This window comes from Rhinolophus sinicus, chromosome 17 (assembly GCF_057876585.1).
Source record: "Rhinolophus sinicus isolate RSI-liver-muscle chromosome 17, RSI-T2T, whole genome shotgun sequence".
NCBI classification, from domain to species: Eukaryota; Metazoa; Chordata; class Mammalia; order Chiroptera; family Rhinolophidae; genus Rhinolophus; species Rhinolophus sinicus.
Genome location: NC_142517.1, coordinates 166451275 through 166475000, shown reverse-complemented (window position 1 = coordinate 166475000; position 23726 = coordinate 166451275). Strand labels below are relative to the sequence as shown.

The window sequence follows — 23726 nt, the reverse complement described above, 5'->3', positions numbered from 1 at the left end:
TCAAGGAGAGAGGGTACCTTATGAGAATCACACTATAACCAACAGGACCAGTGCTCAAATCCCACAGTCTGTTTACTCTCTACACTGAGTTACGCTGTCACTGTACTTCAGCATCCTATCATGTGGCAGTTAGCACTATAGCAATTGTTAGATTAAAGCATCTGACCAATTGTATTGTAGGCATTTTGTGTTTGACCATTTGAATTTCTTAGTTTAGTGTGGAGGCTGTTTATATTTTAAATTACATGAAGAGTCAAAATGTTACAATTAAAAGCTTTCTCATATCACTAGTCTTTTTTTCTTTCTAATTTTCTTCTAGAACTCTTAGAACGATCTCTGGCCCTTTTAAACAAAAGTCAACAACTCACTGACTTCATAGAAAAATTCAAGTGTGATGGACCTAATGTAAATCCGGAGTTGGTTCAGGGAGCTCATAACAGCTGCCTGAAGATCGACAGTCTTCTTGAACTTCTACAAGACAGGAGACGGCAACTAGACAGGTACCTGAAGCAACAGCGACAGGAATTGAGTCAAGTTCTACAGATATGTCAGTGGGACCAACAGGAAAATCAGGTAACCCAAAGGGGCAGTGATGATGTCCTGACCTCAGCTAGTGACGTTTGATTATTATGTGTACTAGCTATTTCCTGGGATAGTTTCTCAGGTGCCATGGTCATATTCTTTAGTCTTTGGTCCAAACTACCTAAGCAAGTAATACAAAAAAAAAAGAAAACAAGATTTTTATTCCTCTCTCATTACAATATTGATTTTATAAATGGAGAATTACCCATGAACAGTTTTGAAAATGACTATGTGCTGTTGTTGGATCCTCTTTCTCACTGCCTTCTGGTCACTACTTTTAAGCACATTTCTTTGGAATTCTGAAATGTTAACTGCAGTTTTCTTGAAAGTTGGAGAGGCATGACGGTGCTGAATTGTGCTAGACTGCTGCTAATGTCAGTGAAAAAGTCTATGAGCACAAACTAGAGATAATGTTCTTAGAACAGTAGTCTGGTGCCAATGAAGAAATATGGCCTATGGCTGGATGCTCAGTGGTTAGAGGCCTTTGGGGTGGGAGGTTGATGAGTTTGCAGGCTTATTAGAGCTCATTACCCAGACTGCAGGCACAGCTGTGATGAGCTGTAATGCATGAGCCATGCATTCCTTCTGTCCCAATCACTGGGAGGTAAGAGTGGGAAGAACTCTCTTTGCAAAACCCCAAATCAAATAGGTGGGATATTTACTACAATATTTCTAACTGCTCCTAGCTCATGCTTAAATCTATTCAGATTAAGTGGAGGGAATTTTCAGAGAGAAATGATGTGGAAAGTCTCCTGGTCTGGATGCATAGGAAAGGGTTCTCTTCACATGTTTTATATTATTGCTCTGATCCAAACTGGAGACACAGACATACAGCTGGGAGCAAATATGAGTCCAGGAGAAACTGGTTCTTACTTCAAGCTGGAAAAATGAGGGCTTAAATGATGATCAACCTTTCAACTAGTATTATTGAGTGCTTACTACCGTGTTTCCCCCAAAATAAGACCTAGCCTGGCCATCAGCTCTAATGCGTTTTTTGGAGCAAAAATTAACATAAGACCCGGTCTTATTTTACTATAACATAAGACTGGGTCTTATATAATGTAGTATAATACCAAGTCTTATATCAATGTGCAGGTTTTGGTGTGGAGATAAGTTTTTAATTCATTTGGGTAAATACCAAGGAACACAACTGCTGGATCATATGTGGTAAGAGGATGTTTATAAGAAACCGCCAACCTGTCTTCCGAAGTGGCTGTGCCATTTTGCATCCCCACCAGCAATGCGCGAGGGTCCTGTTGCTCCACATCTTTGCTGGCATTTGGTGGTGTTAGTGTCTTGGAATTTGGCCATTCTGATTGGTGTGCAGTGATATCTCATTGTTGTTTTAATGAACCTGTTTTAAGTTGGCAATAGTAACACCTAACCCACAGAGTTGTTGTCAGGATTAAATGAAATAACATGTGTAAAGCATGTGTAATAACATGTGTAGCACAATGCCTATGATTTTAAGAGGTACTTAATGATATTAGTTTCCTCATCCTCCTGTTCCTTGGTTAAGCCTTATAACTGATAAATTCTTTCTCATCTAGCCCATATTATTTTCTCTGGGTTTAGTGTTACAGTTGTTATAAATGTTGAGGTCTCTTCATACTGTTTAATTGTCAGAGACTGCTATAAATATATTACGGCTTTAAGAATGCACATTCATGGTTAAAAGAACTTGGCTTTCATTTAGACTCCATTTCTAACAGCCTTGAGCCAAAATCAATTTAATAATAATAACAATGATGATAAATATTAATTTTTAATAAAACTGTTCAATAAACTAATCATTTCTTTAAATATAAAATTTAAGCTCTTAATCTTAAAATACCCCATATTACATTTTATCTTGTTAACACCAGTGACAGCAGCTGGAGTCATTAATAAGTTACTGTCACTGTGTGTTTGTAAGAGCACAAATCCTGGGGCGAGACTATTAGCTGGGTTCAAATCCTGACTATACTACTTAGCAGCTGAGTATCTGGCAGTTAACTTACCTGAGGCTCAGTTTTCTGTAAAATGTCGATACTTACTTGGTATACTTTCCTCAAGGTGTCAAGATTATCAATCAAGTGAGTTATTCTATGTCAACTGCTTAGAATGTTACTTGGTACATAGTAACCACTATAGTATTATTAGCAATTTTTGTCATCATGTCTGAAAAGGACAGTGAAGGCCCAACACATCGCATACTCCCCCACTCGTCCTTCCTCCTGCCATCATATTCAAGTCAAGACTGGTCTTGCATTGAAGGCTAATTTATTATTTATCTTGAGTTCATAACATGTGATTAAATAAAAGTCACTTTTGTAATCTTAGCCATACTTGTTTGATGGGCACTCAATTAATAGTTCAGAACAAAAAGATAGTTGTATTTTTTTATTCTGCTTGTGACTTAATAATGCCCATTTGTTTAAAATATACATGGAACACTATCCATACAGATCATTGCCATTAGCATTTGGCATACTGTTACCTTCTAGACCTCTATACAAGCACGAGCAGTCACAGGTGCGCACACACACACGTTTATTAAAGAGCTAAATAAGCAAACAACAGCTGATGGAATTAACCTATGCATATTATATTATTACCTGATTTTTGTTAAATTGAACAAATCATAGACATCTTATTGTGCCAAAAGCACAATGGGTCATTTTAATGGGTATGTAATATTCCACCATTTGAATGTAGCACAATTTAAATAATATCTTATTGATGAGGAAGTAGAGTCTCTTCAGTTTCTCAATCTTAGAGATAATTATTAATGCTTACTATGTTGATAATAATGTGAAAAAAGAAATATTTAAAAATCCATGTACCTACAAGCATAATTATCTTACCTAAGTTTTTGAGTTTTTCTGAATGATCTATTTTAAAATTTTATTGATGATATAGCAGGAGAGACACCAAATTGGGTGTGACTCTGTTAGAAATTTGGATTCTACGATTGTCAATTTCCTAGATGATCTACCTGATAATCCAGAACATTGTGGGACCATGAGTTGATACAAAGGCACATATTTCATTGGAGGGCAAATATTATTTTAAAGGGAACATAGAAGCTATGAAACCTTACATTAATAAAATACTAGTTTTGTCAATCATTTAAGCACTTAAGAAAAAAGGAAAACTAAGTGGAGAATTAGAGCAAAGATTACTGATGAATAATAATGTGATTGTCTGAATATCTGATGCATCGTCTCTCATAAGGGCCATTTAAAAGATGCATTTAATGCTTCTCTGTTTCTAAGTTCTTATAGCCTAATGCTTTTGAACTATAATAGTTCAGCTAATTCTACATTGGGGAAAAAAATTAGTGACCAGAATGATGGCAACTTAAGGTTTACCTCAGTCACAAGAAAACAAATTAAAATCACATATTTTTCTATCTTAATTGAGATGTGATAGTCTGATAAACATAATTATAGCCTGTTCTTCTGTATCATTGTTATTCAGAGGTAAAAATGTGTACTTGTTTTACATTTAAAAATGAGCAGCTGACCATTTTTTCCAACTCCAGTAGCATCTTAGTTTACACATAATCTGCTGCTTCATTAATGAAAATCAGAAGCAGCTTGGAGTATTTTGTGCATAATTAATTATCTTGGCAAGAAGATTTATGAATGTAATTTTTCTCAATTGCTCCAATCAGGCATAAGTGAGACAAACAGATAAATTAAAACTAAGTTATGCATGGTCTCTTTGTACAAGACAATGTCAAGGACATTGAGGAGGAGTAAGTAAGACATGAGAGCAGCAGATAATCTCTTTTTACTACTCAGATCACATAGACACATCTTTGTGGGGGGAAAGGGGTAATAGAATTCACATTTGGAAGGTTTTATAATTTGAATACCAGCTATATCATAATCGTGTGACCATTGTAATCATGTTTCTTGTTAATAGGCCATTAAAATGTCAGAGATGACACATATAAGAACAGCCTCAGGGCACAATCTTGTACCTGGTGGGCAGCTATAAAACTCTGCATGCACACACAGGTATGTGTGTATATGTGTACATGCACACATGCACGTGTATCCTCCTTTATATGATGTTATTTCTAACTAGGATTTAGAACTTAAATGGTAGCCCAACTTAAATGAATATGAAATAACATACAAGTGTTTAGCTTAGTGGCTAAACATACCATAGTAAGAGTTTTTAAAAAAATATTTCTTTGAATGTAGCTTTCTAACATTGGCTGGCATAAGGACAAAATAAGTGTTGGATTATCTTGTTGATGCTGGTATTCAATAGTTTGGCCCAGTAACAGACATATATGACTTTCCAACCACAAAATTTTAATCACAATTTTGTAATTAAAATTGGATCACAAAGTTTCATTTAGCACATAGTCTGTCTCTAGAATTCACTCTAAGATATGCCAGAGTAAATGCACAGTGTATTAAAGGTATTTGTAGGAAAAGCATGTGATTTTGAGAGCAATAGAAACCCCTCCTAATTTTAATATGTGCTATCCACTATTGCTTTCAGTGACACTGTATATCAAAGGTCATAAAAGAGGGAGTCGGGTACAGATGGTGTGGATATCAGTCCTAGCTTTTCTGTAAACTGGAGATAATGACAGTAGCTATCTATAGATTTGTTGTGACAATAGATAACATTGTGTATGTAACACTGCATAGAGCACCACTTGGCATACGGTTAAGTGATCAGTAAATGTTCAGATGTTCACCATATCGCTCCATATGTTGGTGGTCACTTGCTGAGCTTTACTGGATAACCACCAGGACGTGAAATCTTACATATTGGCTAGATCCCACACCAGTTCTCTAAATCACTAGATAATCTTAGCTTTCTAAAATGTTACGATGTGGAGGGTAAATAAATGCCATTTCATGGCTTGGCATACAGCTGAGTTTATTTTAAAAATGTCAACTTTATCTGTAAGATAAAGTTAAAAATCTATTTCTTCTCCCTAACTTTCTCTACGCTTACGCTATTTCTTTAGCTCATTTATACTTATTATAGTTGATTATATTTTCCTTAAGCTTAGTTTGTCACTTATATGTACAGTACTCTTCAATTGGACTGATGGCTTAATAGCACTTTAATTAGGCACAATTATTTAAGCCCCCAAATCAATTGGTAAGAAGGTTGGGGAACACACACCATAACTAAGTGACATTCTCAGCAGTGATGGGACTGAGGACAAAGCCATCCGATCTGTGTGCTCTCTGCATCACTCTGACCCTCACACCCTTCCATTGTATGACAAAGTCAGGTGTTGCTGCTCTAGCATCTGCTAAGGCCTGGGGCTGCCTGTGTATCTCCTTCCTCCACCCTGAGCTCTTCTCCTTCCCTGCCCCTGGCGCTGGCGATTGTTGGCTTTCCTTTTCTCCTCAGTATCGCTAAGACCCCAAACTGGCTAGGGAGAGGGACTCATTCTCTCCTCTACTCACAAGCAAAGAGGCCCTATTAATTGCAATGCTTTTTGTATGGAGACTCGTAAGCAAACCAAATAAACGGTACTTGGACAGGATGAAAACATCCTTTAAAATTTAGCAGTTATTTATCCTGTCAATATGATGGTTTCTGACTCTCATTTTTTCCAACAACCAGGATTTAGGCCAAAGCTTCAGTATGAACTCCATCAGGCTGCATGACCTAGGAATTGGGAAGGTAATATGAAAACGTCAAACTTTGGTAGCCCTGTAATCTCAATCTCTGTCTCTGTCTCTGTCTGTCTCTCTCTCTCTCTCTCTCACACACACACACAGTGAATATAATTGGCTCCAGATCACTTAGGGTGAAGCCCTAAGTTATGTTGGGAAAAGTATGCCTTAGATAACTTTGGCAGAGAGGCACATTGCCAATGGTCTCTGTTTCTTTTCTTGAAAAAAAGACTTTCTTTCACAGCTGGGAGGATTTCCCCCAGGAGTCAGAGGTAATGCTAGAAGTAAAATTTAGGTCCAGAGCTATCCACTATATTGATTTTATTCGTTGGACTAAACAGCCTTCCGCCACTAAATAGTTGGAAGGAAAGAGGCTACCTAAGCACAAACAAGCGCTGAGAGCAATCTTGGGAAGGGAAGTCCTTAGTGCCATTTTTCTTATAATGTAAATGTTGGAAGAGAAATGATATGCTAACACAAGTCAGAATAATTAAATACATAAAATTATGATTCCAGACAGGAAGACAGATTATCTGTGAAGCTGTTTATAAAGTAACAAATTTTACCTCATGACAAACCACATCTATCAGCTTTCCCATTACCCATCAACAGAGAATACTGGGATTCGGTAATTTGTTGAGGGATACTAATACCTTCTAGTTGACTTCAGTAATTCATGGAAGGCTTCCAAATTCCACAAAACAAAATTGTGAAGATTGTCTGCCTGGAATATCTGGGACGGCGTCCAAATAATAACGAGCCAATAATTAGATTGGTCTCAGAATGCATCTAAAATAAATAAATAAATAAATGAATAAATAAATAAACCATCCACATTTTGGCAATGATTCTTCTTTCCTCCTGCTTCCAAGTGCTCAGGTATAAACATCAGTGACATGGCTTGAGTGCCTCTTCTCCTATTATATATTATCACCTAATGGAGCAAAGGAATATGTAAAGTCTGGCTATTGCCTAATTAAATACACAGCATATTTGACTGGCCTACCAAATGCAAAATAATGACAACTGCCTTCCCTACAGTAAAAAAAAAAGAGAAAAAAGAAAAAGAAAAAAAACCATATGGGAGCTAAAATGGTTGTTAAAATACTAGCAGGCTTTCAATATCAAAGTAAACAGAACTGTCGCCTATAGCCATCAATTATAGCTGAAAACACCTCTGAACATGTGTGCATTTTTGGTTATTGGAAGAGAGACTCTCAAAAAGTCTTGGGTTAAAGATGATAAATAACTGATACCTTTTCCCCCATGATCAAATGATCCCTAAGTTATGTTGGGGTTTTTTAGGTTTTTTTTTCTTTTTTCTTTTGTCTCTAATAGTAACTGGTTATTCAGCAAGAACTGGTCTGCTCATGGCAAAGAAAATGAAACTAACTTGAAAAGATTTTCATCTTCCCTTAAACATTTCTGTTAAGGTGGTTTGAATTGCTTATTGCTATCTCACCTCCTCCAACATAGTTTTAAAGATTACAAACTAAGATCTGATCTGAGATTGTAGAACACATTGTAGAAAAAGGGACCATGGTGGTTTACGGCATCTGATGCATCACTTTGGTTTACAGCAGGAGTTTACCTTCTTGGCACCTGAGTTGTTTATCGTCAGAGAGCATTTTCTCTGTGTTTCATGTGGTCCCCAAGGTTTAGTTCTCTTTTTGGCATGAATCATTTGGTCACTAGAATTCTCAGATTTTGCTTGCTGTAGCCTCTGCCCACAACCCGCCTCTGAGGCACTTCTGACGGGCCTGGCCTGCACAGCCGTTTCCCTCTCTAATGCGATATGTCCCTTGAGCCCCCATGGTTGTACACAGGACCTATTTCCATGTTAGAATTAGATCCTGTAACTATAGTGTTGCATTTTGGTTTGTATCAGAGGAAGATTCACAAACATAGGCTAATAAGATCCATTCATTTCTCTTCTCTGGAATCCTTTGGTTCTGCATGAATTCTGACTATGGCATTTCTGCTTCCAACTGTGGGACTTTTCTCTTATTGGTTGTATGACCTTAGGCAAGTTGCTTAACCTGTCTGGGTCTTGGTTTCCTCGTCTATTGAAAAAGTAAATATCTTCATCATAGGAGGGAGGCAAAGATTGGATGAGGTAACTTATAACCTGCCCAGAGTAGTACCTAACACCTCTCTGTAAAGATTGGGTTCATTTCTTTTCCTTTTTTTATTCTTAGCCCATCTCCCAGCAGGGGGTCTACATGGGGCCAGGTTATTCAAGAAGCAAAAATGAATCTTTCCTTGCCCAGACCTATCCTCAGTAGTGCTGTCTTCCAGCCTTTCTGCTCTGGTACATTCCTGCATCAGCCCTCCTCTGTGCATCTTCAGTGGGCCTGCAAAAAAATGCTTAAGTCTCATCTAATCAAATAAAAGAAAAATGTGAGGAGAAGCCTCTTTGTTACCTCTGCTTTCTTCAAAGCTATCATCTGCTCCCTCCTTTACTTGGCCAATAAACTTCTTTAAAAGAGTCAGTAGTTCTACTTGAGCACCCCCCCCAAGTGGTCCACAGATGTTTACCAACAAATACTTCATCCCACCTGTCTCTTGACTTCACTATTTTAAATTGCCCTTAATTAAAACTCAGTCTTTAGATCTTCAAATAAGGACATTCCTAATATCCTTGAATTGTAGAACCATCCAATAAAAATATAATGCAAGTCACACATGTGATTTTAAATGTTCTAGTAGCCACATTAAAAAAGTGAAAAAGAAACATTAAAAAAGCAAAAAGCCTCATAAAAAAGTGAAAAGCAATAATATATTTTGTTTAATCCATCATATCTGAAATAGCATTTCAACATTTCATCAATATGGACATTCTTAATGAGATATTTTCATTATTTTTTATACTAAGTCTATGAAATCTGCTGTGTATTTTATACTTAGAGTGTATCTCAATTTGGACTTGTCACATTCCAAGTACTGAGTTGCCATATGTGGTTAGTGGCTACCATACAGGACAGTGCATACTGTTTGTCTATACTGTTTGACTGAGTTTTCCTGGCACCTCTCTTTAAGACAGGTCTTTGTTTTCATTGAATATCCCTGATTGCTTCTACTTTGCATCTCTGCTGACTTCCTGTCCCTTTTTCTCTGTCTTCCTTCACCCTTCCATGGGTGTTCCTCCTCCCCTCCAAAAAAAGATCAGCCCCACTCTTTCTGTACCTTAGTTCTGTCTCCTCTGGGTACTGAGTACCTAGAATGTCAAGTCGAACTGGTGAAGTGACCGTGAACATGTTGCTTAGGTCAAGCTGAAAGATGGGAACTGGGAGAAAAGGAAAAATGTTCTGATTTCCCCCCTTAACTCATCATTGCCCCAAACCAATTTCCAGTGCATACTCTGAATGCTTTTTGTTCTTCCTTTCTTTCTTCACCCCCTCCCCCTCAACTCTCAGCTCATGCTTTCATCCTTTTGTAGGGACTATGTTCTATAGAATGTCCTGATGCACCATTTACTGTACTTACCACTCAGGCTTTTGGACAGCAGCTGATACGATTTAAACGCTTATAAAAAGTGCTCTTGGAATATCGATGCAGCTGTCTGCAGTAGCTCCTTGCGGGACGCAGTGACTGATTTACTGGATGGCAGTATTATAGTTGACATGCTCTCGGTTATTTAGGGTGTCTCGCTTTTACATCAGAAGAGCTCTGAGCGCCTATGCTGCCTGCATCCGTCCCACAGCACACACGGTAAATCTGATCTAAGAAGCTGGTCATATGTCTGAATGCCTCATGATGAGACGTCACACGCCCACGATGAACTACTGAGTTTTGTGCCAAATTGTTGTGTTTCCTCCAGTGTGCATTTGATAGTAAAAATGTGTAGATCTAGGGTGTCAGCTTGCCCTATCAGGTAGGTATGTGATCAGGATATATGGAATACCGCTACAGATCTTTAACTGCGTTCTCTCATGGTGCATAGGATTGCCATACAGGAATAGTATCCTTTGGAGATGGAAACAGTATTTGCCAAATCTAGAGATGAGGTCAGTAGATACCTTTTAAAAATCAAAACAACTCATTCCTTCCCTGCTTTCATTACCGCTGGCATGTGCTAGATGACAAGTCTTTGACTCACAAAATTAAATAGGATTATCTAAGAGTTCAGGCTTCTCACCTGTTTTTAGAGATTAGCGAACACCTGTTTGTGCCCATGTTTTGCTCACTCAGACTCTATATTAGCTTTCCCTATTAAAGCATTCTTGAGATGTCTGAGTTCCTCCCACTTTAGCTAAGAATAAATAAAATTTACTCCCAGTACTTAATAAAATAAATTATCTCTGAAAGTTAGTTATATTCCTGATCCATTTTCCTTTGATGAAACCCTTAAATCATTCCTCTAGTGGTGTTTTTATATGGGCTCACTGCAGCTTTTGTAAGAAATTATTTTTATAAAATTAAATAAATGAACAAATTTTACAGCTCTTGATAAAATACTCTGTGTGCTAATATGCACATTATCCATATCATCTAGTTCTAATACCAGAAAGACAGACTATCTTCAAATAAATGTACATACATAGACATGATACGTTAGGTATGGGGAGCAGCTAATTTGTGTATTATGCACAGATTGCCAAACATTCTGAAGAAAATGAGGCGTACTTCACATGAAAACTTCTATGGGGCACTATTGTTCTTTTCTTTGCACTGATATTACCCTGAAATGATGATTAACAAAGATTTCCAATTAGCAGAAGGCCTTTTACTCCATATTTTACTGCCTATTCCATGCTAGAAAATTCTAAGCATTGGTGTCTCAAAACCAGCTTGGTGACATCAGTCCTGTACTGGTAATGGAATGTCCAATTCGACGGAACCCCCTGTGTAGTGTGTGTGTGTGTGTGTGTGTGTGTGTGTGTATGTGTGTGTGTGTGGTGTACATTTATTGTGTGGAGCTTCAGGACTAATCTAACTTTCTCGTTGGCCATCTGCTTCAAACAGATGTTATAAGAGTTCAGAGAAATCCTGAGCTTCTTGTAGGCAAAACAACCTAAGCTGGAGAAAGACGTAGTATGATGCTTGGACAATGTCCATCTCTTTGAATGGACTGCCAGGATTATTTTTTTTTCTAGGTTGAAGCGATTCCCCCTGACGCCCAGGGCTATAAGACTTTAGGTTACCCAAGAATGACAGCAGGGCACAATGGGAAGAGTGTGGGCTTTGGATTAACGTAGGCTTGGGAACAAATCCTGGTTCTGCCACTTGCTATATGGCCCTGGATAAGCTGCCTGACCTCTCCTCATCTCTACAATGATGATCGCATACCTGTTATAGAGTTGTAGAGATGATGCCCAAAAAGCAACTTGCGAGCTCTCTCTCACATGTAGTGAGCTCTGAGGAATCAGTAGCGATGACGTGATCAAGCGGATAAGACTACATAGGACTTGAGAGTAAAACTCCATGTCTCTTTCTGTTAATTCGGATAAGGAATCTACCTCCAGGGACCCCATGTCATCAGTTCAGTGTCAACTTACGTCATCATTCTAGAATGTACTGCTTCTTTCAAGTGCATTCTACAATGTACTTTGCTATTTGTTGTTTTAATACCATATAAGGCACATGTTCTAAATCAAGTCTAAATGAACATGTCATGCCCTGAGCCATTTATAATGTCAACAGAATTTTAAGAACTTCTTCATTTGTTTTCAGAATACAGATTTCCAGCAATTGCAGCAAACAGTGTTTTTACATTTTTTATAGTAGAAATAGAATTCTGCATATGCTGTTTAATATCTTCATGTGGATCATTTCACTATACTCAAATTCATATTCTTAATCAGAAAAGATTTATATTCTAAAAGCATGCATGATTTATAGTCTATGTGGGACTCTGTTGTGGTTCTTCTTTGTTCGGAGATTTTGAATTATTTTCTTCATGCCATGTAATCTGAATTGATATATTGTTTTCATGCTTTTTGGGGATTATTTTTTTTTCTCTTAAGCATGTAGAGGTTGAATGGAGAAAAAAATAAAAACTTGATCATAATTATTTAATGCACAAGATGAGTTTATATAAAGTGAAATTGAGGTAGCTTAAGTTTTGAAAGGTTAAGGAAATATTCCTGAAGTTTTATTCACTTATTCTAATCATTTGAAATTTAATCTCTCTTTGTTGCTTCTTACCTAGGTTACTTGTTGGTTTCAGAAAACCATAAAAGAGCTACGGGAACAAAGCGTAGGTTCATCACTTTCAGACAACGAGGAGCTAATCCGGAAGCACGAGGAACTGAAAATGAAAGCAAAGGTAAGAGACACATTTAAAACTACTTGAAAAATGCATGGACTTCCCTTGACCATGCTTTTATAGGTATTAGAGGAGTACTAAACCCTCCCTTTGAAGAACCCACTATTTACACAGAAAAGATTATGACAGCATTAGCTAATGCCACTGACCACTAACTGCGCTTCTTGAAAAATAATGAACAAAACGACAGCTTCTACAACAATTATAACTGTCTTTTTTGAATAGATAGTGTATTAAGTATAAGAGATGCATTATCTAAATTATCACCAAACCCCTAAAGAGTAGGTATTATTTTCCTCATTTTACAGATCAAAAACACAAACTAAAAACATAGGCTTAGCAATGCAGGGTAACTTTACCAATGTAATATCTCATGTCAGTGGCAGAGTTAGAATTTGTTTACAGGTCTTACCTAACTCCCTGGCTCAAACTCTCAAACACTATTCTCTGCTAGCTTTCTAAAAAAATGGTTTTCTACACTGAGGTCTCATTAAGCTATCACTTTTGTGATTTCCAGGTATAGTTTACTTAACTGTTTCCATTTATAGTTCCCTAGTTTCTTAACTTGATTCACATTTGTTAGTTTTGCAAAAAGTAATGGCTACCAGCCAGGCAACTACTTGTAGGTGTGTTAATGTACAAAATGGAACCATGAAGTGCTAAAGCAACAGGAACAGAGCAGCTATGCAACAGTGCTCCCCTCTCCTTATGTCTTGTTATTTGTTAATTGACTCATTTGTACATGTGGGATTTATAAATACTTTCCAAAGTTTGCTGGTATTCAAACTATATATAGGTATTCAAAGTGTTTGCTTTGATTACTTGTCTGACTGATAAAAGATGCAGTTACAAAGACTGCTGTAATTGATAATTTTTTAAGTTCTTTAAAGTTTTTCAACATTTCGGTTTATCTGTTTAGGATATTTTTTCATTGAAATTATACAACAATTTATTCTGTGCATGTCAAACTCAAGTTTTATCAGTGAAAATTCTATCAAAATCCTTAAATGTTGAGCATAAGAGATGACCCAAATTGCATTGGACGGTTGCTTCCTTTAACACAAACAAACCAAAATGGTATGTTCAGATAAGTTAGGCATCCTTTGGGCTTATATTCACTGTAACTGGGGCTTATGGTTTCTCACAGCCCCGAGGACAGTTTGGAGTAGAATATTTGTTAACGTATGACCTCGGTTCTAGTAGGGCACAGTTTCTATCATTGTTCACATTTGTAATGCCAATGTTCATAGAAGAAAAACATACATATTCTTCCCATCATTATCCTTGTATTGCAGGCATAAGGGGCTTAAGATGTAAATTTTTAATAATATATGTATCTTATTACATTAAGTACATCATAGAAAACTTCTAAACTATAAGGAAAATAAAAGTGAATCCTTCAACCCAACGATAACCATTACTAAGATAACCATTATTAATATTTTTGTGCATTTCCATATACAACCCTAGAAACACATAGCACTAGAGTTATGCTTCTTTTCCTTTATAACTTTATTGAAATATTTTTCTGTGTAACCTGATATCCTTTAGCTATAAATTACTTTATTATATGGATGAATTCATATGGCAGGATTATATATTTTGATTACATATAGAAGCTACACCATAAGAATATCCAAGCGAATATTATAAAAAAAGGGTACAAATTCCTAATAAACACAGTTTTGTTCTGGACAAGTCGACTGCTTCCTTTTGGGTGCTGAATCACTCAGGAACCAGTTAGAGATCTCATGCAGAAGCTGAGTATTAGGGAGTACTCAAATAAGCAGTTTTTGAGCTGAACTGGCTTTGGGAGCTGAGGTAGTGATAACTATTTTTCTATGTCATCTTTGAGAATAAATTTGTTTTCTGAAAAATAAGTATTAGTTTGCTTTGCTGGGAGTTCCCATTTTATTACGTACCTTGAAGCATTCTTTATGGTGTAATATTTTCCATCCAAACTATTGGCTAGTTTATGGAAGCCCCCAATCTCAATGCCATCTTTACAGATACCAAAATATTGCATAAATATTTAGATTGGGTCAACCAAATAGAAATGGATACTCAAACACAACTTGTTGTTAAAAAGGTTTAAGACGCCTGCATCAATTTGGGTCACTAGATACTCCAATGACAAGATACCTGGTTATTCAAGGCAGCAGGGGTCCCTGATCTGTGTGGGTTGCAAGAGACCCCATCAGTGTAAATGCAGAGGATGGAGTGGCCCTCTGTTCTGGGGTGATCCAGGATGACATTCCAGAAGAATGGGGTTTGAGCAGATGGATGGGATATGAGCAGTTGGTTAGGAGGTGGTCGTTCCAGAATAAGGCAGAATAAGGCAAAACAATAATCAGACCAGTTTGTCAAGGACAAGAGTTAAAAGTCCTAGCAATGTTTAACCCAGAGAAGAGAGACTAAGGGGAGTTGCCTCAGAGCTAATATTACTTATTCCACAGCCATTCCCCAGGAAAGAAATAGTCATTACAGGGCAGGAAACTTCCACAGCGTGGGATATAGAAAAGACTCCTGCGGCTGTGGTAGGTAGGCCTAAATGACTTCAAAACTCCCTTTAACTTTTAGATCCCATAAAGAGGACAGGATTTAGATTATAAAATCAGTTGTGTTTATTATATTTAAAGCAACATGAGTATAAAAAACACCACTTCAGAGCTGGCCCGAAGAAGTGGGACTAAACTGGGGAAATAGCAACATTTCTTAAAAGTGGAAAATACCACTCGTCTTGGTATCTAGAACAGTGCCTGGTATAAAAAGGATGTTTGATTCACATCTGTTTATTAAGACCTTTTTAACTGTGAGGAAGAAAGAAACATTGTTTTAATTTATTTTTGTAATTCTCTGGTAACTTTACCCCAATCAACTTTAATTAAAAAAAAAAAAAAAAAAGATAATCACTTAGTTTCCTTTTACCTGTCTATCCATTTTCTCTTCCTTCCTTCCTTCCTTCCTTCCTTTTCTTTTTTTAAAAAAATTGGTATTACACAAACTCTTTAATTCATCATAAATCTCTAGCTTGGTCCTGTCTTGGTTTTTATTATGCCCCCTTAATTCTCTATCCCCTCACATTCCCATTCTCACAAGCACTCACTCTAATGAGTTCAATATGTGGCTTTAGACATTCCTATTCCTAAAATATATAGAGTCCCATACTTTCAATTTGCCTAAATGGTATTAAGGCATAGATCTCATTGTGTTTCTTCCCACAACACTGCTTGCATCTCATTTATGTGGTTCCTTGTGTTCTTCATTATGGTAATATCTACTGTATAACTTTGGAAAGTTCTGTTACATAGATATTGATGTTCTACTTCTATCCTTCATACTTTTAACTGCCTCCCCTTTCTTTATCCCCTCCTAATACCAGATCTTCTGGTTCACTGATTCTTCTACTGAACTCCTGCTATTCAGCCCTCCCACCGAGTTCTTTACTTTGGTTATTTACATTTTTCATTCCCAATCCCTCACATTGATTCTTTTTTACAACAGTTCCTGCTTCATCTGTCTAATGTCCTTTCTTATATCATAAGGTATACTATATTCATATATTAAATTTTGGGTTTGTCCAGTGCGTTAATTCCGCTTCCTCTGATTTAGGTCTTTTAGTGTGTTGTTTGCACTCTTCAAATGTTATTTTTCCTGTGAATTAGTATTCCCTTGGGATATAAGCAGCTTGACTGGTAAGGCCTGGAGGTTGTGAAATCCAGTGTTCTAACTTGTCCGTTCTAGATGAGTGGGTGTAGAGCAGGGAGCCCCTGAGTGCAGAGAGCTTTTGTTGTTAAAAATTAGGGCTCAACCATTCCTGGTTTACCCCTATACCCCAGACATATACAAAGGTCCTTGGAGGACCTTTTACTGATTAGAATCTGAACCCTGCTTTGTTCCAAGACCCATTTTCTTGGGTTATATTCTATCCAGTTCACATGTGGAGCGTTGGAGAGGGCACACTAAGGAAAGGGTCAGTTGCTTACTTCTCATTTATTAGCTCTCCACCAGTCATATTCCAGTGCTATCTGATATTTCTCCCCTCTGGCTAGTACTAGACAGGGCTACTATTTTTTATACTGAAAGGTACAATGACAAACAATGACGAGGCAGGTTGGGAGAGAAAGCATTTCCCCCAGGAAGTTCTCCCCTGGCTTATCTCCTGTCTCTGGCATCCAACCTCATTCTAATTCAGATGGCCAGTGCCCTTGACACTGAGGCCCAACCACCTTTTGGCCCCTCAAGGAAGGTTCTCTTATCTATAAACTTTATTCTCACTTGGCCTTTATATGAAGGACACCTACATAATTTGTGGGAGCCAGTGCAAATTGAAAATGCAGAGGTTTTCTTAAAGAATTACTATGATTTTAATACAGCAATAGCAGAACATCAACGCAAGCATGGGCCCTTCTAAACACAGGGTCCTATGTGATGGCATAGCTCATTGCTGGTCCTATTCACAGTTTTAGGATTTCCGGAAGGACTTAGCATCCTGTGCTGTTGGGAGCACAGGTTATGAAGCTATAATGCATTACAGCTCCATGGGGAAAAACATGGTTGAAATTCCTGCTGTGTCACTCACTATGCCATCTGGGTGCACTTGACCTCTCTGAGCCTCACCTTCCTCACCTGTCAGGAGGAGCTGAGGCTTGAAAACTCAATTAGCAAATATTTGTGAAACCATCCACATTTCAGTAGTGGCTCCACAAATGTTGTCCTTTCCCATCCATGATGTAAATGTTCAAATAGTTTTCATCTGTGGTTTTTCAACGATCTCATTCCTTGTTCTTAGAGAAGGGTTCCAATGTTATATATCCTTAAACAGGGAGCAACATACTATGTTTTGGACTTTTATTTGGGTACGGGTATGAGGAGAAGAGGGAGGAATGTTCCTTTCAAAGGAGATTTAACATAGAAATAAGGCCTCAAGCTGGGGATTCATGAGTGAAACTCATATAAATAATCTAACAACACAGGAAAAGTAGGTGTTTCTGCTTCCCACAGCTTTGCTTGTTAGTCTACTCAGTAAGTTCTTTCTAAATAAACTTTGAAAATGCCACTATCATGTCTTTCTGGAATGCATTCAAATAATAAATATGGCAACTTTCATATCTCTTAATAAATGTAATACCTTATTCAGAATGTGTTAAAATAATTGAGCAAAAGGATTTTTTAATACAAACTTTAACTATGGATAATTGTATTAAATTATACTTTTTTTACAAAATATGAAAAATTGTTTTCCTTTTACATGTGTAGTAGATAAAGAAATAGCAGACATGGTTGGTTATAAACCACCCTTTTGTTAAGAAACCTTAAATACTCTTAGATTTTATCGTATATCAATTTGATGCCCCAAGGCTTGAATTCAACCTTTGGAGCTCAGATTTGGTTGCAGGATGTATATATTAAAGTAGTACATAAACAAATACTTTCTTCTTGTCTCATTCGAGGAGGCATAATTATTGCTGCTTCCACACATCAGAAATAATGTTCATATAAGAACTGCCTTCAGGAGCCAACCTGTGCTGGGAGGGAAACTTTTTCTTTTCCAATTTGGGTCCAGTGATTGGAGCCTGCAAATTAACTCGCAATAGATTAACAGGAATGAAGACAAGGTTTGTTTTCACACATGCACCAGGAAGCTCCCAGTACTGAAAAACTTGTGGACTAGCCCAAAGTAAAGGTTCATATATATCAGCTTAAGAAAGGGGGACTTTTAGGACCTTTGGAAGAGTATGGAAGGTTTGGTTGGGCTTTTTGATGTTAATAGAGTGGGCAATCTGTCTCTTTCCTGACTAGAAGTTCCCCAATGGGAAGGTTTATGGCAGCTGAATTTGCACTTCCTGGCACTAAGGGTTAGTCTTCTTTCAATCAGGAAATTCCCTGGGAAGGGGGTCAAGGCAGCTGTATGTTCAGGAGACTCTGCTTACGTTTCGGTAATAGTTCTTTCTGTGGCTATTGATTGTTCAGACATTTTCAGTTTAAAGTAATTTTTGTACCCCTGTGGTGAGCTCTTAATCCCTTCACTTCTATAGCATCAGCACTTGGTTCAGTTCAGGCCCTTTTTAGTTGGTGTATTCTAGAATGACCTGGGGCTTTGAAAAAATACTGAAGTCTGGATCTCATGTTCAGAGATTCTATGTAGTTTGTTTCAGACATCAGATTAAAAAAAAAAAATTCACTGCCAATCTTAAACTGTTGAAATTTTTTTTATCTTTATTAAATTTATTGGAGTGACATTGGTTAGTAAAATTACATAGGTTTCTAGTGTACATTTCTGTAATACATCATCCATATATTGCATTGTGTGTTCACCACCCAGAGTCAGTTCTCCTTTTATCACCATATATTTGACCCCATTTACCCTCAACTACCACCCCTCTCCCCGCTTACCCTCTGCTAACCACTAAACTATTGTCTGTCTGAGTTTTTGTTTCTTTGTTGCTTTTCAGTGTTCTATCCCACATATGAGTGAAATCATATGGTTCTTGACTTTTTCTGAAATTTTTATCAAAAAAGGAATTTAGATTTCCTGCTCCTTCGAAAAAATCCCTGCAATATCTGGCAATATCAGGCTCACATTTTCATATAGAGATAGCTGTTCTTTGCTAGAAACCAGCAATAGCTATTTCCTTTAGAAAAGGTACGTGCACCCCAGTTTGCCACAGCCCCCACCATTTCTCTACTTATTCACATTATGTGCCAGACCCCTGTAAGCATTTGGATTTGAGATGTGATGGGTAATAAGGTATCATCCAAGTAGAGTAGTAGTGTAAACTGATTTGCATTTTAGAAGATTACCTTGGAAACAATGTGAATGATAAGAATGGGATGTAGTGATGTTGAAGGCAGGAAAGTCACTTAGAAAACTATTGCAGTTTGAATGAGAGTGACTTTAGGGGTGGCATGATGTCTTTTTGAGGTAATTAATTTCCATTTTAAAGGCTTAAAGGAGATTTATAGCCTTGTTATTCAAAGTGTGGCTCCCACACAGAAGCAGAAGCATCTGGAAGTCTTAGAAATGCAGAATCTCAGACTCTACCCACCAAACCTATCAAGTCAGAATCTGTATTTTAACCCAGAGGATTTGAATTGACACTAAATTTTAAGGGGCACTGAATTGTTTTTCTCATATATTTCATATATGTCCATGTTCTCCTTAATTATTTTCATAGATGAATATATATATATATAAACAATAAAGTCTTTGATTAATAATCTTTGAAGTTCTGGGAGAAAAGCAAACTGAAAATGGTGTATAGAAACATCGTCTTTAATGTTTTAATATAGTAGAATTCACTTTCCTTAGATTCAAGATTGAAACCATCTTCCATGATTCATCATCTAATCCGATTTTCCAAGTCATTGAAAATATTTTCCAGTTCTTGCTGAGTGATTTCCTAAATTGGATTTGTAATCTTGGCGTCAAACAAGTTCCTTCTGAAAATATTTGGAGATCTTAAAAAATACCAACACTTAAGTCCCATGGAATCTTTATTCAGAGGAAAAAGTCAACTTTAAAGTTACAAAATATTTATAACTATAAGATAAAGAAGTAAAGCAGAATCTGTTGCAAGCTTATTTGAATAATTTAAATGCATAATTATCATCAGTAATACCACTACAAGAAAGTGGCTCTTTAAAAATATGTTTGTTTCATTTTTCTGATTACATAATACATCCTAATTTTGAAAAAATTAGAAAATACATAAAACTAAAGAAAATTAAAATCACTCATAGTGCATGGATGTGTATGGAACTGGGAAGGAAATATAAAACATGCATAATATTGAGTATTAAACAATTGTGTGTATATGTACATGTTGTGTGTGTGTATTTAAATACAAAATTAAGTATGTGGTGTTTTACAGTGTGGTTTTTCCAGTTAGCATAATATCATAAGCATTTCTCTATTCAAATGCATATTTTAATTACCTTTTTAATGACTGCATGTTATAAACCTGTGGCTATATCAGACATTGTTTGAGGCAACAATACATAGTATTTCAGAATATGGCAGTGGAGTGAATGGTGCATTCTCAGGGCCTGAGGTAAATCTGCGTCTCTGCTTTTCAGGCATATTTCTTGTGTAGCTGAACCTGGATTCTGTCTTTTGTGAAAGAGGGTGAAAATTGTGTCTAATTTACACAGTTGTGAGGATTAATTATGTTCTCAGATGGCAGTACTTAACACAATGCCTTGCACAACGTCATATGGGCTTTTTTTTTTAATTGGTGGTAAAACAAATATAACATAAAATTTACCTTTAGCGTATTTTAATGTATTCACAATGTTGTATAAATATTACCATTATCTAATTCCAGAACATTTTCAAGACCTTAAAAAAAAGACCATACCCATTAAATAGTCAATCCATTCCTCTCTCCCCCTAGCTCCTGACAACCATTAATCTGCTTTCTGTCTCTATGGATTTACCTATTCTGAATATGTCATGTAAATAGAATCATACATTAAGTGGGCTTTTATGTCTGGCACCTTTCACTTAGCATGTTTCCAAGGTTCATCCATGTTGCATGTAGCATGTGTCAGTACATCATTTCTTTTTATGGCTGAAAATACATTCCACTGTATGAATATACCACGTTTTGTTTGTCTCTTCATTAGTTAATGGACATTTGGGTTGTTTCCACCTTTGGGCTACTGTGAACATTGCTGCTATGAACATTCACATAGATGTTTTTTTTCAACACGTATTTTTAATTCTTTTGAGTGTATACCTGGGAGTGGAATTCATGGGTCATATGATATTTCTACATTTAATTTATTGAGGAATCACAATATTGTTTATAACAGCTGCACCATTTTATGCCCCCACCAGCAATGTACAAGGGTTTCAATTTCTCCACAGTCTTGCCCAAACTTATTTTCATATATATACGTATACTACATATATACATATTTGTAGTTTGTAGCATACGTATACTACATATATATATATACATATATATATATGTAGTATACGTATATATATGCATATTTGTATATAATTTTAGAGCCATGTTTATGTGTGAAGTGCTATCTCATTGTGGTTTTTTATTTGCATTTCCACAATAACTAATTATGTTGAAGGTCTTTTCATGTGCTGGTTAGCCATTTGAATATCTTCTTTGAGGAAATGTCTGTTCAAGCCTTTTGCCTGTAGTGTCTTTTGATGAACAAACGTTTTTAATTTTGATGAAGTTCAATTTACCAGTTTTTAATTTTATTGCTTGTGCTTTTGGTGTCATATCTATGGAACCAATGTCAAATCCAAGGTGATAAAGATTTATTTTTATGTTTTTTCTACATATATTATGGCTTTAGCTCTTATATTTTGATTTTTGCTCCATTTTGAGTTAAATTTTTATAAGGTATGAAGTGAAGTAAGGGTCCAACTTCATTCTTTCACATATGGATATCCAGTTGTCCCTGCATAATTTGTTGAAGAAACTATTCTTTCCCCATTGAATGGTCTTGGTACGCTTATCGACAGTAACTGAACAGAGATGGGAGAGTTTATTTCTGGACTCACTTCTGTTTCATTGTTCTGTATATTAACATCTATCCTTATGCTTGTACCGCACTGTTTTGATTACTGTAGTTTTGGAGCTAGTTTTAAAATCTGGAAGTGTGAGTTCTCTAACTTTGTTCTTTTCCAATATTGTTTCGGCTCTTCAAGATCCCTTGCAATTTGACATATTAGGATCAACTTTTCCATTTCTTCAAAAAAGGCCATTGAGATTCTGAAAGGGGTTGCATTGTATTGGTAGATGACTTTGGGGAGTACTGCCATCTTAACAATATTAAGTTTTCCAATCCATGATCACAGGATATCTTTCCATTAATTAGGTCTTCTTTAATTTTTTCACAATGTTTTATAATTTTCAATGTATGAGTCTAAAACCTCTTTGATTAAATGTATTCCTAAATTGTGTTCTTTTTGATGTTATTGTAAATGGAATTGGTAATTCTTAATTTCCTTGTCAGTTTGTTAGTCTATAGAAACACAACTGATTTTTGTGCATTGACTTTGTACCCTACAACTCTACTGAATTAATTTATTAGTTCTAGTAGTTGTAGGATTTTTTTAATTTATTTTTGTTGTTTATTCTTTTTTTTTTAATTTATTGGGGTGACAAGTGTTAGTGAAATTACATAGATTTCACGTGTACAATTCTGTATTACATCATCTATAAATCCCATTGTGTGTTCACCACCCAGAGTCAGTTCTTCCATCACCATATATTTGATCCCCCTTACCCTCATCTCCCACCCCCCACCCCCGTTACCCTCTGGAAACCACTAAACTATTGTCTGTGTCTATGAGTTTTTGTTTCTCATTTGTTTGTCTTGTTCTTTTGCTGTTTTTGGTTTATATATACCACATATCAGTGAAATCATATGGTTCTCTGCTTTTTCTGTCTGACTTATTTCGCTTAGCATCATACTCTCAAGATCCATCCATGTTGTCACAAATGTTCCTATGTCATCTTTCCTTACCGCCTAATAGTATTCCATTGTGTATATATAACACAACTTGTTTATCCATTCATCTATCGGAGGACATTTTGGTTGTTTCCATGTTGGACACCATAAACAAAGCTGCAGTGAACATTGGAGCACACGTGTCTTTGTGCATAAATGTTTTCAGATTTTTTTGGGTAGATACCCAGGAGAGGGATTGCTGGGTCATATAGTAATTATATTCGTAATTTTTTGAGGAACCTCCACACTGCCTTCCATAACGGCTGCACCAGTCTGCATTCCCACCAACAGTGGATGAGTGTTCCTTTTTCTTCACAGCCTCTCCAACACTTGTTACTATTTGTCTTGTTGATGATAGCCATTCTGACTGGGGTGAGGTGATATCTCATTGTGGTTTTTATTTGCATTTCTCTGATGATTAGTGATGTTGAGCATTTTTTCATATGTCTATTTGCCATTTGTATGTCCTCTTTGGAGAAATGTCTCTTCAGGTCCTCTGCCCATTTTTCAATTGGGTTGTTTGTTTTTTTTGTTGAGTTGCGTGAGTTCCTCATGTATTTTGGATATTAGCCCCTTATCGGAGGCACTGTTTGCAAACATCTTCTCCCATTCAGTTGGTTGCCTCTTTATTTTGTCGATGGTTTCTTTTGCTGTGCAGAAGCTTTTAAGTTACATATAGTCCCATTCGTTTATTTTAGCTTTACTTCCGTTGCCTTTGGAGTCAAATTCATAAAATGCTCTTT

The 23726-nt window shown here is 36.6% G+C and overlaps 1 protein-coding gene across 3 annotated transcripts in view; it reads left to right on the top strand.

The window, feature by feature from the left end:
* The window catches only part of CCDC141 (coiled-coil domain containing 141), a 168517-nt gene that overhangs the window by 54401 nt on the left and 90390 nt on the right, over window positions 1-23726 (top strand). For 2 of the 3 annotated variants that reach the window (XM_019739337.3, XM_019739336.3), the window contains exons 5-7: window positions 320-573; window positions 6175-6234; window positions 12379-12495. In XM_019739337.3, the coding sequence (XP_019594896.3) occupies window positions 320-573; window positions 6175-6234; window positions 12379-12495 (431 nt within the window). The remainder of the gene's footprint in view (window positions 1-319; window positions 574-6174; window positions 6235-12378; window positions 12496-23726) is intronic. The other variant, XM_074338695.2, reaches the window with a different exon arrangement.